Raw genomic sequence first — 13592 nt, forward strand, 5'->3', positions numbered from 1 at the left:
ATGCCAATGGGGATAAATAGAGGAATCACCGCGGGGAGGAAAACAAAAGATTTCAGCATCCGTCCCTATGTGAATGTGGCCTCCAGCCCATGTTACCTTCCATGGAGCCCTGATGTTAGAGGAGTAAGGCCATCCACTGAAGCAGCTACCAGACCCCAGCTGAGCTGAGGGAGTGACTCCATCAGCGGGCAGAGGTAGTAGGTTGTTACCCTCTAGCTGAGCAGCCCCTGGACACGAGTAGAGCTGAGGGAGAGACTCCCATAGCTGCCAGCAGTAGTGGGCTGTTATCTTCTGGCAGCCCACTTGCAGAAGGCGGCCTTGGACAGCTGGAGCAGGGGCAGACCAGACTGGGTTGGGGATGGGGCCTCTCCTCTTATTCACCCCTTTTTTAGCTTGTCTCTCGTGACAAATTCAAGGCCCAGGTGAGGGGCTGACAAGGCAGGACTCCTGGAGTCTCATGATGGTCCCAGGGTCTGTGTCAGGCGCCCCCCCCCCCGAACTCTCCGGTATGTTTCCTTCTCCCACCCATCGGGCAGCCCCCCAGGGGGATGCGAAGCGGAGCCGGGCCAGGCAGCGGGAGCCGCACACCCCGGCCGGGCGGGGCAGCGGGCCCAGGAGTCCGGGGGCGGGGCTAGAACCCGGCGCCCAGCTGTTCGAGCCCGCGGAGCTCGCTGGCTCCCGGCTGGCGGCAGGAGCGGGAAGTAGCGTAAGAGGGTGGGAGGGTTGGGGACAGGATACGAGAAGGGACCTTCCTCCGCTCGCCAGGCAGTCACCCTGAGCCCGCCCAGCTCGCCTGCGAGCCCGGCCAGGGGGCCGCGGGGCTGCCGCCCGCCTAGCGCCCCCGGCCGCAGCGGTGAGTGGGGCCCGGGGCAGGCAGCGGGAACAATGGAGGGGGGGCGGCGGGCGGCTCCGAGGCGGGCAGGGAGGGAGGGGCGGCTCCGCTGCACCAGCCCCCGCTGCCCCCCCAAAGAGAGAACCCAGGAGTCCTGAGCCCAGCGCCCCGCTCTGACCACTAGCCCCCACTGCCCTCCCAAAGAGAGAACCCAGGAGTCCTGATCCCAGCGCCCCGCTCTAACCACTAGCCCCCACTGCCCTCCCAAAGAGAGCACCCAGGAGTCCTGATCCCAGCGCCCCGCTCTAACCACTAGCCCCCACTGCCCTCCCAAAGAGAGCACCCAGGAGTCCTGATCCCAGCGCCCCGCTCTGACCACTAGCCCCCACTGCCTTCCCAAAGAGAGCACCCAGGAGTCCTGAGCCCAGCGCCCCGCTCTGACCACTAGCCCCCACTGCCTTCCCAAAGAGAGCACCCAGGAGTCCTGAGCCCAGCGCCCCGCTCTAACCACTAGCCCCCACTGCCCTCCCAAAGAGAGAACCCAGGAGTCCTGATCCCAGCGCCCCGCTCTAACCACTAGCCCCCACTGCCCTCCCAAAGAGAGAACCCAGGAGTCCTGATCCCAGCGCCCCGCTCTAACCACTAGCCCCCACTGCCCTCCCAAAGAGAGAACCCAGGAGTCCTGAGCCCAGCGCCCCGCTCTGACCACTAGCCCCCACTGCCCTCCCAAAGAGAGAACCCAGGAGTCCTGAGCCCAGCGCCCCGCTCTAACCACTAGCCCCCACTGCCCTCCCAAAGAGAGAACCCAGGAGTCCTGAGCCCAGCGCCCCGCTCTAACCACTAGCCCCCACTGCCTTCCCAAAGAGAGCACCCAGGAGTCCTGATCCCAGCGCCCCGCTCTGACCACTAGCCCCCACTGCCCTCCCAAAGAGAGAACCCAGGAGTCCTGATCCCAGCGCCCCGCTCTGACCACTAGCCCCCACTGCCCTCCCAAAGAGAGCACCCAGGAGTCCTGAGCCCAGCGCCCCGCTCTGACCACTAGCCCCCACTGCCCTCCCAAAGAGAGAACCCAGGAGTCCTGATCCCAGCGCCCCGCTCTAACCACTAGCCCCCACTGCCCTCCCAAAGAGAGAACCCAGGAGTCCTGAGCCCAGCGCCCCGCTCTGACCACTAGCCCCCACTGCCTTCCCAAAGAGAGCACCCAGGAGTCCTGAGCCCAGCGCCCCGCTCTAACCACTAGCCCCCACTGCCCTCCCAAAGAGAGAACCCAGGAGTCCTGATCCCAGCGCCCCGCTCTAACCACTAGCCCCCACTGCCCTCCCAAAGAGAGAACCCAGGAGTCCTGAGCCCAGCGCCCCGCTCTAACCACTAGCCCCCACTGCCCTCCCAAAGAGAGAACCCAGGAGTCCTGAGCCCAGCGCCCCGCTCTGACCACTAGCCCCCACTGCCCTCCCAAAGAGGGAACCCAGGAGTCCTGATCCCAGCGCCCCGCTCTAACCACTAGCCCCCACTGCCTTCCCAAAGAGAGAACCCAGGAGTCCTGATCCCAGCGCCCCGCTCTGACCACTAGCCCCCACTGCCCTCCCAAAGAGAGAACCCAGGAGTCCTGATCCCAGCGCCCCGCTCTAACCACTAGCCCCCACTGCCCTCCCAAAGAGAGAACCCAGGAGTCCTGAGCCCAGCGCCCCGCTCTAACCTCTAGCCCCCACTGCCTTCCCAAAGAGAGCACCCAGGAGTCCTGAGCCCAGCGCCCCGCTCTAACCACTAGCCCCCACTGCCCTCCAAAAGAGAGAACCCAGGAGTCCTGAGCCCAGCGCCCCGCTCTAACCACTAGCCCCCACTGCCCTCCCAAAGAGAGAACCCAGGAGTCCTGATCCCAGCGCCCCGCTCTAACCACTAGCCCCCACTGCCTTCCCAAAGAGAGAACCCAGGAGTCCTGAGCCCAGCGCCCCGCTCTGACCACTAGCCCCCACTGCCCTCCCAAAGAGAGAACCCAGGAGTCCTGAGCCCAGCGCCCCGCTCTAACCACTAGCCCCCACTGCCTTCCCAAAGAGAGAACCCAGGAGTCCTGATCCCAGCGCCCCGCTCTGACCACTAGCCCCCACTGCCCTCCCAAAGAGAGAACCCAGGAGTCCTGATCCCAGCGCCCCGCTCTAACCACTAGCCCCCACTGCCCTCCCAAAGAGAGAACCCAGGAGTCCTGAGCCCAGCGCCCCGCTCTAACCTCTAGCCCCCACTGCCTTCCCAAAGAGAGCACCCAGGAGTCCTGAGCCCAGCGCCCCGCTCTAACCACTAGCCCCCACTGCCCTCCAAAAGAGAGAACCCAGGAGTCCTGAGCCCAGCGCCCCGCTCTAACCACTAGCCCCCACTGCCCTCCCAAAGAGAGAACCCAGGAGTCCTGATCCCAGCGCCCCGCTCTAACCACTAGCCCCCACTGCCCTCCCAAAGAGAGAACCCAGGAGTCCTGATCCCAGCGCCCCGCTCTAACCACTAGCCCCCACTGCCTTCCCAAAGAGAGCACCCAGGAGTCCTGAGCCCAGCGCCCCGCTCTAACCACTAGCCCCCACTGCCCTCCCAAAGAGAGAACCCAGGAGTCCTGAGCCCAGCGCCCCGCTCTAACCACTAGCCCCCACTGCCCTCCAAAAGAGAGAACCCAGGAGTCCTGAGCCCAGCGCCCCGCTCTAACCACTAGCCCCCACTGCCCTCCCAAAGAGAGAACCCAGGAGTCCTGAGCCCAGCGCCCCGCTCTAACCACTAGCCCCCACTGCCCTCCCAAAGAGAGAACCCAGGAGTCCTGAGCCCAGCGCCCCGCTCTAACCACTAGCCCCCACTACCCCCCCAAAGAGAGAACCCAGGAGTCCTGAGCCCAGCGCCCCGCTCTAACCACTAGCCCCCACTGCCCTCCCAAAGAGAGAACCCAGGAGTCCTGATCCCAGCGCCCCGCTCTGACCACTAGCCCCCACTGCCTTCCCAAAGAGAGCACCCAGGAGTCCTGATCCCAGCGCCCCTCTCTGACCCCTAGCCCCCACTGCCCTCCCAAAGAGAGAACCCAGGAGTCCTGATCCCAGCGCCCCGCTCTAACCACTAGCCCCCACTGCCCTCCCAAAGAGAGCACCCAGGAGTCCTGATCCCAGCGCCCCGCTCTAACCACTAGCCCCCACTGCCCTCCCAAAGAGAGAACCCAGGAGTCCTGAGCCCAGCGCCCCGCTCTAACCACTAGCCCCCACTGCCCTCCCAAAGAGAGCACCCAGGAGTCCTTGATCCCAGCGCCCCGCTCTGACCACTAGCCCCCACTGCCTTCCCAAAGAGAGAACCCAGGAGTCCTGATCCCAGCGCCCCGCTCTGACCACTAGCCCCCACTGCCTTCCCAAAGAGAGAACCCAGGAGTCCTGATCCCAGCGCCCCGCTCTAACCACTAGCCCCCACTGCCCTCCCAAAGAGAGAACCCAGGAGTCCTGAGCCCAGCGCCCCGCTCTAACCACTAGCCCCCACTGCCCTCCCAAAGAGAGCACCCAGGAGTCCTCGATCCCAGCGCCCCGCTCTAACCACTAGCCCCCACTGCCTTCCCAAAGAGAGAACCCAGGAGTCCTGATCCCAGCGCCCCGCTCTAACCACTAGCCCCCACTGCCCTCCCAAAGAGAGCACCCAGGAGTCCTCGATCCCAGCGCCCCGCTCTAACCACTAGCACCCACTGCCTTCCCAACAAGTCAGCCCAGGAGTCCTGGCTCCGCACCGCATCCCCCGCTCTAACCACTAGCCCCCACTGCCTTCCCAACAAGTCAACCCAGGAGTCCTGGCTCCGCACCGCATCCCCCGCTCTAACCACTAGCCCCCACTGCCTTCCCAACAAGTCAACCCAGGAGTCCTGGCTCCCCACCGCATCCCCCGTTCTAACCATTAGCCCCCACTGCCTTCCTAAAGAGAGAACCCAGGAGTCCTGGCTCCCCACCGCATCCCCCGTTCTAACCATTAGCCCCCACTGCCTTCCTAAAGAGAGAACCCAGGAGTCCTGGCTCCCCACCGCATCCCCCGTTCTAACCATTAGCCCCCACTGCCTTCCTAAAGAGAGAACCCAGGAGTCCTGGCTCCCCACCGCATCCCCCGTTCTAACCATTAGCCCCCACTGCCTTCCTAAAGAGAGAACCCAGGAGTCCTGGCTCCAGCTCCCCTCCCCCCGTCTAACCACTAGCCCCCACTCCTCTCCCAAAGAGACAACCCAGGAGTCCTGGCTCTCAAACCCCCTGTTCTAACCCACGAGCCCCCTCGCTCCCATCCCAGTCCTGGGGAGAGATCCCAGAAGTCCGGGCCCCCGTCCCCTCCCCGAGCTGGGGTTAGCACCCAGAGTCCAGATGCCCAGTTCCCTCACCCCTTAGCAGTCCTAGTGAGAGCTTTGTGTAGCTGAGCCCAGCAGGGTCCCCACAGCCAGGGCGGGGGGGACTGGAGGTGCCGGGTCTCCCAGCAACGTGCATGTTCAAACCTTACCCATCGCTTCCCTCGCGCCACAGGGAGCCGGGGTTATGCTGGGCTGGGAGGGGGGTGGTCAAGCTACTCCTCAGGTGAGCAAGGTTTTCATCTCCGTGAAAATGGGAGAGCGAGCGGCGTCCGGGGATGGAGATGCGCAGCACAGGGACTCGGTTTCCCCTGCTCGTGTGAGGCTGGTGAGACTGCCCCAGGCCCACCCTGTCCCGGGCTTGTGTGTGTGGCTCCATGTTTGGGCAGGTTCAGAGTGGCCCCGCCAGAAGCCAGGAGTTCTGGGAGGGGAGTGAGGTCTAGTGGTGAGAGCAGCAAGCAAGCCAGGACTCCTGGGTTCTCTCCCCAGCCCTGCTAAGGGAGTTCATACTGGGCACCCAACTCAGCATGTGCTCCCCATGATGGAAAGGGCTGATTCCACCTTGGTCTGTGTGAACAAGAAAACAGGGGTGCTTGTACCTGACACCGCTACCGGCGTAGGGCCCGCAGCTATGGGGCAGCACGAGCGGTCGAGGACCCACGAAAACGAGGCTAGGGCTGGAGAAAACGAGGGAGAGACGGCCCATGCACCTCCAAAGGAAGATGGAAAGGCCCCGAGATCCCCAGAGGTCAGAGACCATCCCAGGCCCTGTCAGGGCTGGAATCCAGCTGAGAAATCCATGGCCTGCATCTAGAAGCCAAACAGATCCCAATAAGGCAGCACGTTTTCCACACTCCGTGATCAGCCCTGGCCACAACCTCCCAAGGCCAGGGGTGGAATTCCCATCTTGAGGCCTTCCACTCTAGACTGGCTGACTTCCTGGAAGATGCCGGAGCCAGACACAGGTGATCGGGCTCCATGCTGGAGCAGCCAGGTGCTATTCTCCGGCCCCGCTTCTCCAGGAAGTTGGACCCGGTCGAGGCACGGTTGTTAAATAGGCTGGAAGTCTAAGGGCAGGAATACAGCTTGGCCCAAAACCTGACCTAGGAGGGCGTGTGCAGCCAGGGATCCGGGGGTGAGAGCGGCTCACAGACGGAACAGGAGGCAGCCCCGTACATATCGCTCTGGGGCTGTCGGCAGGAGCGTGGAGAGCAAGACCCGAGAGAGAATTCTGCTGCCGGGCTCGGCACCGAAAGGCCGGCCGGTGTCCAGCTCCTTGGGAACGACGCGGCCACGTGGCAGAGTCCGGAAGAGCGCGCCGAAAGGCCGGCCGGTGTCCAGCTCCTTGGGAACGACGCGGCCACGTGGCAGAGTCCGGAAGAGCGCGCCGAAAGGCCGGCCGGTGTCCAGCTCCTTGGGAACGACGCGGCCGCGTTGCAGAGTCTGGAAGAGCGCGCCGAAAGGCCGGTCGGTGTCCAGCTCCTTGGGAATGACGCGGCCACGTGGCAGAGTCTGGAAGAGCGCGCCGAAAGGCCGGTCGGTGTCCAGCTCCTTGGGAACGACGCGGCCGCGTGGCAGAGTCCGGAAGAGCGCGCCGAAAGGCCGGCCGGTGTCCAGCTCCTTGGGAACGACGCGGCCTCGTTACAGAGTCCGGAAGAGCGCGCCGAAAGGCCGGTCGGTGTCCAGCTCCTTGGGAACGACGCGGCCGCGTGGCAGAGTCCGGAAGAGCGCGCCGAAAGGCCGGCCGGTGTCCAGCTCCTTGGGAACGACGCGGCCGCGTTGCAGAGTCCGGAAGAGCGCGCCGAAAGGCCGGCCGGTGTCCAGCTCCTTGGGAACGACGCGGCCGCGTTGCAGAGTCTGGAAGAGCGCGCCGAAAGGCCGGTCGGTGTCCAGCTCCTTGGGAACGACGTGGCCGCGTGGCAGAGTCCGGAAGAGCGCGCCGAAAGGCCGGCCGGTGTCCAGCTCCTTGGGAACGACGCGGCCGCGTGGCAGAGTCTGGAAGAGCGCGCCGAAAGGCCGGCCGGTGTCCAGCTCCTTGGGAACGACGCGGCCGCGTGGCAGAGTCCGGAAGAGCGCGCCGAAAGGCCGGCCGGTGACCAGCTCCTTGGGAACGACGCGGCCGCGTGGCAGAGTCTGGAAGAGCGCGCCGAAAGGCCGGCCGGTGTCCAGCTCCTTGGGAACGACGCGGCCGCGTGGCAGCGTCCGGAAGAGCGCGCCGAAAGGCCGGCCGGTGTCCAGCTCCTTGGGAACGACGCGGCCGCGTGGCAGCGTCCGGAAGAGCGCGCTGAAGGGCCGGCCGGCCGGTCTCGGGAACATGGCTGACGCGCGAGGCGGGGAAAACGGGCTTGCGTAGCGTGGGGAAGAGCCCCCGCGGGGACAGGAAAACGGGTGTCAGGCACGGGGAAGATGGTTACGAAGCGGAGGGCGATTAATTGTTCTCCCCGCCGGAGGACAGGACGAGAGACGGTGGCCTGGCGTTGTGCTGGGCTGGGTGACCGAGGAGAGCCCGCTGCCGGGCAGTTCGGTGATAATAAACACCGATTGGCAGCAAACCAGCAGCCATGCTGCAGGCCCGCTGCTGCTGGCCAGGGCTCGGGCCGGCGGCTCTTCCTGGGTCCCCGAGATGTGTGGCTTAAAGCGCAGCTGCGGTGCCTGGCTGGCCAGTTGATCTTCACCACAGCAAATCGGCCGCTTTTTCTCCCCCACAGTAGGAGCCGGCTGTGTGGGGAGGGGGCCCTCCTCAAGCTGGCAGAGAGGGGCGGAAAAATTGATGCTCCCCCAAATCGGTATCTGTCTTTATAGCTGGAGTGGGGTGGGGAGTGAGCCAGGCTCCTGGCTTCTCACCCCAGCTCAGGGAGGGACTCGGGTGTAGTGGTTAGAGCAGTGGGCCTGGGCGCTAGGACTCCTGGGTTCTAGAGGAGTGGGGTCTAGTGGTTAGAGCAGCAGGCCTGGGTGCCTGGACTCCTTGGTTCTAAGGGGTAGTGGGGTCTAGTGGTTAGAGCAGGGGGGCAGAGGAGCCAGGACTCCTGGTTCCTCTCTTGATCTCTGGGAGAAGAGTGAGTGTAAAACGAGACCCACGCCCCCATCTGGGTTTGTGCAGCGCCTGGCGCAGCAGGGCCTGGGTTTCCCTCAGGGTGTGTCTACCTGCCAGTCGCATGGCGGGGCTGCGCAGAACTCCCCGTGGTAACTGACTACAGGCTCGGAAGGCGCTTTAAGGATGCTGAAGACACGAGGAGGAAGAAAAGACGCAGCCGGGTTTTTAGGGGAAACGCCCCGGTCCAAGTTCCCGGAGCTGAGGACCGGCCGCGAGGCGGCGAAATCCGGCGCGAAGGGCGTCAGGGCCGGCTTCCGAGCGGGGCCGCCCCGGTGCGCATCCCGCGGCTCCCGCTGCCGGAGGGGGGCTCGGCGCCCGGTCGCTAACCACGGAGGCGCCGGGCACATGACTCGCAGCCAGGGATTTCGGAGCCGAAATCTCCACCCTGCCAGCAGCTCATCCTGTGTCCTCCGGGCAGATGAGTTCATTGGTGTGACTCAGCCGCCTGTGTGTCAGGGCGGGCTAAGAATACCTACCTCCCAGGGCTGCGGGCAGGATTAATTAGGTAATGCGCTCTAATTGCTTTGACGAGTCAAGAAAACCAACCCCCCAGACCCTGCGTGGAAACTGACAGGGAGCTGTTCCTTTGGTCGGACGCAGCCAGGCCGGGAGGGCGGCGCTGTGCACCCCTTGGGCTGCGGTCGGGGAGCCCGCTTCACTTCTGGAATCAGCTGTGGGGGCGGATCCGGAGCTCGGTGACCTCTGTGTAAACACGGTGTGGTCCCCGCAGACACCAGTGGAGACAGGGCCTGGCAGGGAGTGGGGGCTAATGGTTAGAGCAGGGAGCCAGGACTCCTGGGTTCAGTTTCTGAATGTGTATGAATGAACCCTCCGTGCCTCAGTTTCCCCTACTATAAAATGGTTACCAGTCGCCTCCCTTGCCCACGTTATGTGCCTTGAGATCCGCAGGGAAAGCGCTACACGGCTGGGCACAGGGTTAATCTGATCCGCCTGGCAGCTCCCCATCCCTACTGCAAGCTGGGATTCCTGGGGTCTCCCCCCACCTCCAGGAGGGGAGTGGGGTCTAGTGGTTAGTGTGTGGTTGTGGGGTGGGAGCTGGATTCCTGGGGTCTCCCCCCAGCTCTGGGAGGGGAGTGGGGTCTAGTGGTTAGTGTGTGGTTGTGGGGTGGGAGCCTGGATTCCTGGGGTCTCTCCCTAGCTCTGGGAGGGGAGTGGGGTCTAGTGGTTAGTGTGTGGTTGCGGGGTGGGAGCCTGGATTCCTGGGGTCTCCCCCCAGCTCTGGGAGGGGAGCGGAGTCAAGTGGGCTAAGGCAGGGAGACTGAGAGCCAGGACTCCCCATATTGGTCCTCCCTGTCCCATTATCTGTTTGTCTTTTCTCCATGCACAGATTATCCCGATTCTTCTCCTGCTGTGACCTCCTGGATGGAGCGAGGGCCAGAGCCGAGCGCCCCGGGTCTCCAGGGCTCCGAGGAACGGGAGATCTCGGGAGGTAACCACGCGGGCGAGGAACGAGCCAGGCCGGCTTGGACAATGTCCAGCAGTAACCTGAGGCTGGGGATCGGGGTCGGGTCTCACAGCTCCTTGGCTCTCTAGTTGGCTTTGTAGCAGGCCAGGGAGGGTGCAGGCTCAGCTGCTCTACCCACTAGGCCAGGGCTGGCCAACCCGTTACAGGCAAAGAGCCAAAATAGTTGTGCCTATAGTGCAAAGAGCCGGGGTGGGGGGAGTTGTTGAGCAAAAAAAAAAAGCCCCAGCCACATCTGGGGGAAGAGCCGCATGCGGCTCGCGGGCGCGGATTGGCCACGGCTGCACTAGGCCTCACTCCCCTCCCAGACCTGGGGAGAGAAGCCAGGAGTCCTGGCTCTAACCACTAGCTCCCACTCCCTTCCCAGAGCCAGGGCTGGACCCCAGGCCTCCGGACACATTCCCATCATCTTTCTCTTTCTCCCCCACAGCTGAGCGCACGTCGCCGGAGGACAAACCTCCCCCGGACCCCAAGCTTGCCAGCGCCGAGTGGCAGTGGGGGAACCGTTCCTGGACTCAAGGGGGCCGCCCTGCCCCGCTGGAGCCCCCATCCCCCGCCACCACCTCCTCCCGCCCCGCCCCTCCGCAGCGCAAGGGCGAGCGCCCCTACATCTGCAACGAGTGCGGGAAGAGCTTCACCCAGTGGTCCAAGCTGGTGCGTCACCAGCGCATCCACACGGGCGAGCGGCCCAACACCTGCTCCGAGTGCGGCAAGAGCTTCACGCAGAGCTCCCACCTGGTCCAGCACCAGCGCACCCACACCGGCGAGAAGCCCTACCAGTGCGGGGAGTGCGGCAAGGCCTTCAGCTGGAGCTCCAACCTCATCCAGCACCAGCGCACCCACACCGGCGAGAAGCCCTACCAGTGCGGGGAGTGCGGCAAGGCCTTCAGCCAGAGCACCAACCTCATCAAGCACCAGCGCTCCCACACCGGCGAGAAGCCCTACCAGTGCGGGGACTGCAAGAAGAGCTTCTACCGCAGCTCCGACCTCATCCAGCACCAGATCACGCACACGGGCGAGCGCCCCTTCAAGTGCGCCCAGTGCGGCAAAGGCTTCACCCAGAGCGCCAACCTGGTGAAGCACCAGAAGATCCACGCCGGGGAGAAGCCCTTCCGCTGCACCGAGTGCGGGAAGACCTTCATCCAGAGCTCGGAGCTCATCCAGCACCAGCGCACCCACACCGGCGAGAAGCCCTACGAATGCCTGCAGTGCGGGAAGAGCTTCGGGCACAGCGCCACGCTGGTCAAGCACCAGCGGCTGCACATGGGCGTGGAGCCCTACAAGTGCCCCACCTGCCACAAGACGTTCGGGCTCAGCTCGGCGCTGGCCCGCCACCAGCGCTGCCACACCGAGGAGCGGCCCTACGCCTGCGCCGAGTGCGGGCAGAGCTTCAGCCTCAGCTCCAACCTCACCCTGCACATGCGCATCCACCGGGGCGAGAAGCCCTACCGGTGCGGGGAGTGCGGGAAGAGCTTCGGGATGAGCTCCACCCTCATCCGTCACCAGCGCATCCACACCGGCGAGAAGCCCTACCAGTGCGGGGAGTGCGGCAAGAGCTTCGTGCGCAGCTCCCACCTCATCCAGCACCGCCGCACCCACACCGGCGAGAAGCCCTACCGGTGCGGGGAGTGCGGCAAGGCCTTCAGCCAGAGCTCCAACCTCATCACCCACGAGCGCATCCACATGGAGGAGCGGCCCCACGTGTGCCACGAGTGCGGGCAGCGCTTTGCCGAGGAGGCGGCGCTGCGGCGGCACCAGGAGGAGGGGCACGGCGGCGGGGCAGGAGGCAGGGCCCGCCAGCAGAGCCACGGGTCCTGTGTCTGCAAAGAGTGCGGGCGGAGCTTTGGAGACAGCTCCGCCCTCGCCGACCACCAGGAGAGCCACGCCTCCTGCATCTGTAGCGAGTGTGGGCGGGGCTTTGGAGACAGCTCCGCCCTCGCCCAGCACCAGGAGAGCCACGCCTCCTGCATCTGTAGCGAGTGTGGGCGGGGCTTTGGAGACAGCTCCGCCCTCGCCGACCACCAGGAGAGCCACGCCTCCTGCATCTGTAGCGAGTGTGGGCGGGGCTTTGGAGACAGCTCCGCCCTCGCCCAGCACCAGGAGAGCCACGCCTCCTGCATCTGTAGCGAGTGTGGGCGGGGCTTTGGAGACAGCTCCGCCCTCGCCGACCACCAGGAGAGCCACGCCTCCTGCATCTGTAGCGAGTGTGGGCAGAGCTTCGGAGATACCTCAGCATTGGCCAAGCACCAGGAGCGCCACGGGTCCTGCGTCTGCAGTGAGTGCGGGCTCGGTTTGGAAGGGTGCGCGGCGCTGGCCGAGCACCGGCAGACCCACGCCCCGTGCATCTGCCCCGAGTGCGGGCAGGCCTGCGCGGACAGCGCGGCCCTGACCCGGCACCAGATCACCCACATGCGCGAGAAGCTGTACAGGTGCCCGGACTGCGGGCAGAGCTTTGGTGACATCGCCGCCCTCACCCAGCACCAGAGGAGCCACATCCGCGAGAAGCTGCGGTGCCCCGATTGTGGGCAGGGCCTCGGGGCGCCGGGCGCCCACCAGAGAGGCCAGGCCACGGCCAAGCCCTCCCACGACTGCCCGGCCCGCGGGAGAAACCCCGCCGAGGTGGAGCCCGGCCCCGACCGTGCCGATCTCGAGGGCCAGGAAAGAGGCTGCCCCAGGGGGGAACCGTCCCAGGAAGGAGGCCGGCCCGCGGTGGATCCTGTCCTCGACGGCGGCCGCCGCGGCTCTGGCGAGATCGCCAGCCTCATCCAGCGCCTGGCCACCGAGCCCTACAAGTGCCACGACTGCGGCCAGAGCTTCGCCGAGGGCTCCGGGCTCTCCCGCCACCTGGCCTCCCACCCCAAGCCCTGCCGGTGCCCGGAGTGTGGGCGGGGCTTCTCGGACGCCGCCGCCCTGGCCCGGCACCAGGAAGTCCACGCGGGAGGGGAGCCGGCCGGGCCCGGGGGGAACCGCCGCAAGAGCTGTGCTGAGATCTCCGCCGTCCTCTTGAGCCAAGGAAACCACGTGGCCGGGCGTGGCCCCAAGAGCCACGCACCAGGCGACTTCCTGGCTCCTGGCTCCCGCCACGGCCCGGCTCGGCCACGCCTCCAGCCCCCGGGCCGCAGCTCGGCCCCAGCCACCCGCCGGCTCGGGAGCGTGTCTCTGGGGCGCCCGGAGTGCAGCAAAGGCCCCCAGGGGGGCTCGGTGCTCCTACAGCACCTCCAGAACCACGTCGGGGACAGGGCGTGAGGCCGCCGGGGGCGTGGGCAGCTGGGGGTCCGGATGTCAGCAAGGGAGGCCTGCGGTGCTGTGGGGGCTGGCGAGGAAGGGAGGCTAATTTCGGGATCTGTTTGAATGGGATCTGGTCTGGCAGGGGGCAGGTTGCTCTGGGATCGGGGGGCTGGGTTAGTGGGGGCGTGGCTGGGCTCTCAGGGGTGGCATTCCGGGGGGAGGAGGTTGGGCTGGGATTCGGGGAGGGGGCTGTTTGCAGGAGGTCAGACTAGGATGGGGGGCTGGGTTTGTGGGGGTCAGGCTGGATCTGGGAGGCTGGGTTTGTGGGGGGTCAGGCTAGGATCTGGGGGGCTGGGTTTGCAGGGGGCGAGGATGGGGTTTGTGGGGGGGTTGGACTGGGATCTCGGGGGCTGGGTTTGTGGGGGGCGAGGATGGGGTTTGTGGGGAGTTGGACTGGGGGGCTGTGTTCATGGGGGTCATGCTGGGATCTGGGGGCTGGGTTTGTGGGGGGGGTCGGGCTGGGGGCTGGGTTTGTGGGGGGTCAGGCTGGGATCTCGGGGCTGGGTTTGTGGGGGGTCAGGCTGGGGGCTGGGTTTGTGGGGGGGTCAGGCTGGGATCTCGGGGC

The 13592-nt window shown here is 65.7% G+C and overlaps 1 protein-coding gene across 1 annotated transcript in view; it reads left to right on the forward strand.

Annotated features, from left to right (window-relative positions):
- LOC142829296 (uncharacterized) overlaps positions 1-13158 on the forward strand; it is a 52705-nt gene extending 39547 nt beyond the window's left edge. Inside the window, exons 7-9 of the mRNA XM_089778863.1 lie at positions 706-853; positions 9605-9706; positions 10170-13158. Coding sequence (XP_089634989.1) covers positions 706-853; positions 9605-9706; positions 10170-12985 — 3066 coding nt within the window. The 3' untranslated portion in view covers positions 12986-13158. The remainder of the gene's footprint in view (positions 1-705; positions 854-9604; positions 9707-10169) is intronic.
- Positions 13159-13592: the final 434 nt, after the last annotated feature.

Source organism: Pelodiscus sinensis, chromosome 5 (assembly GCF_052426305.1).
Source record: "Pelodiscus sinensis isolate ZL-2025 chromosome 5, ASM5242630v1, whole genome shotgun sequence".
NCBI lineage: Eukaryota > Metazoa > Chordata > Testudines > Trionychidae > Pelodiscus > Pelodiscus sinensis.